Source organism: Corvus brachyrhynchos, unplaced genomic scaffold (genome assembly GCF_000691975.1).
Source record: "Corvus brachyrhynchos isolate BGI_N302 unplaced genomic scaffold, ASM69197v1 scaffold22, whole genome shotgun sequence".
NCBI lineage: Eukaryota > Metazoa > Chordata > Aves > Passeriformes > Corvidae > Corvus > Corvus brachyrhynchos.
In genome coordinates, this window is record NW_008238355.1 from 7023226 (window position 1) to 7023766 (window position 541).

General features: G+C 35.5%; 1 protein-coding gene across 4 annotated transcripts in view; it reads left to right on the plus strand.

Moving 5' to 3' along the window:
• TTC37 (tetratricopeptide repeat domain 37) overlaps positions 1-506 on the plus strand; it is a 46710-nt gene extending 46204 nt beyond the window's left edge. For all 4 annotated transcript variants that reach the window (XM_017735420.1, XM_017735419.1, XM_017735418.1 and 1 more), the window contains one exon: positions 278-506. In XM_017735420.1, coding sequence (XP_017590909.1) covers positions 278-355 — 78 coding nt within the window. In that variant the 3' untranslated portion in view covers positions 356-506. The remainder of the gene's footprint in view (positions 1-277) is intronic.
• The last annotated feature ends 35 nt before the right edge of the window (positions 507-541 follow it).

Consider the following 541-nt stretch of genomic DNA (forward strand, 5'->3'; position numbering starts at 1 on the left):
GCGGTGTTTAATTGCCAGTGGGTAACTACTGTCAAAGTAACAAATGATGCTTCTAGAGAGCATTGGAAGTGACCAGGTTTAGCAAGTCACTATAGTGCAGTTGGGATCTTTTCAGCAGGTTGATGTGTAGTGTTGAATATTTCATATCTGGGGTTTATGGGTTAGGTGATCTTTTAGGGAAGCTGTCTAGCAGGAATTAAGATACATTTCAGGCTGCCATTAAAACACTAGCAGTAAAATCTTAAATTCTCAGGTCATTCTTTGTTTTTCTCTACAGGTACTTATAGAAAATGCCAAAGCTAATGGAGATGTTAGAGCTCTGGAACTAAATGAGAAATTGTCAGCAAGTGCATAGAATGGACTGTCTCAAGCAAAATACTCTTCCATTCATCCAATTTAATTAGTTCTCCTTCCAGAAGCATATATAGTTTGGGCTGTTTTGTTTGTTATGTCTGATTTTTTTTTTTTTTTTTTTTCTGTTTCATCAACTGCAGCTTTGTCTTTAGTTTTGCTTTTTTTTTAACAAAAGTAGGTTACTTTC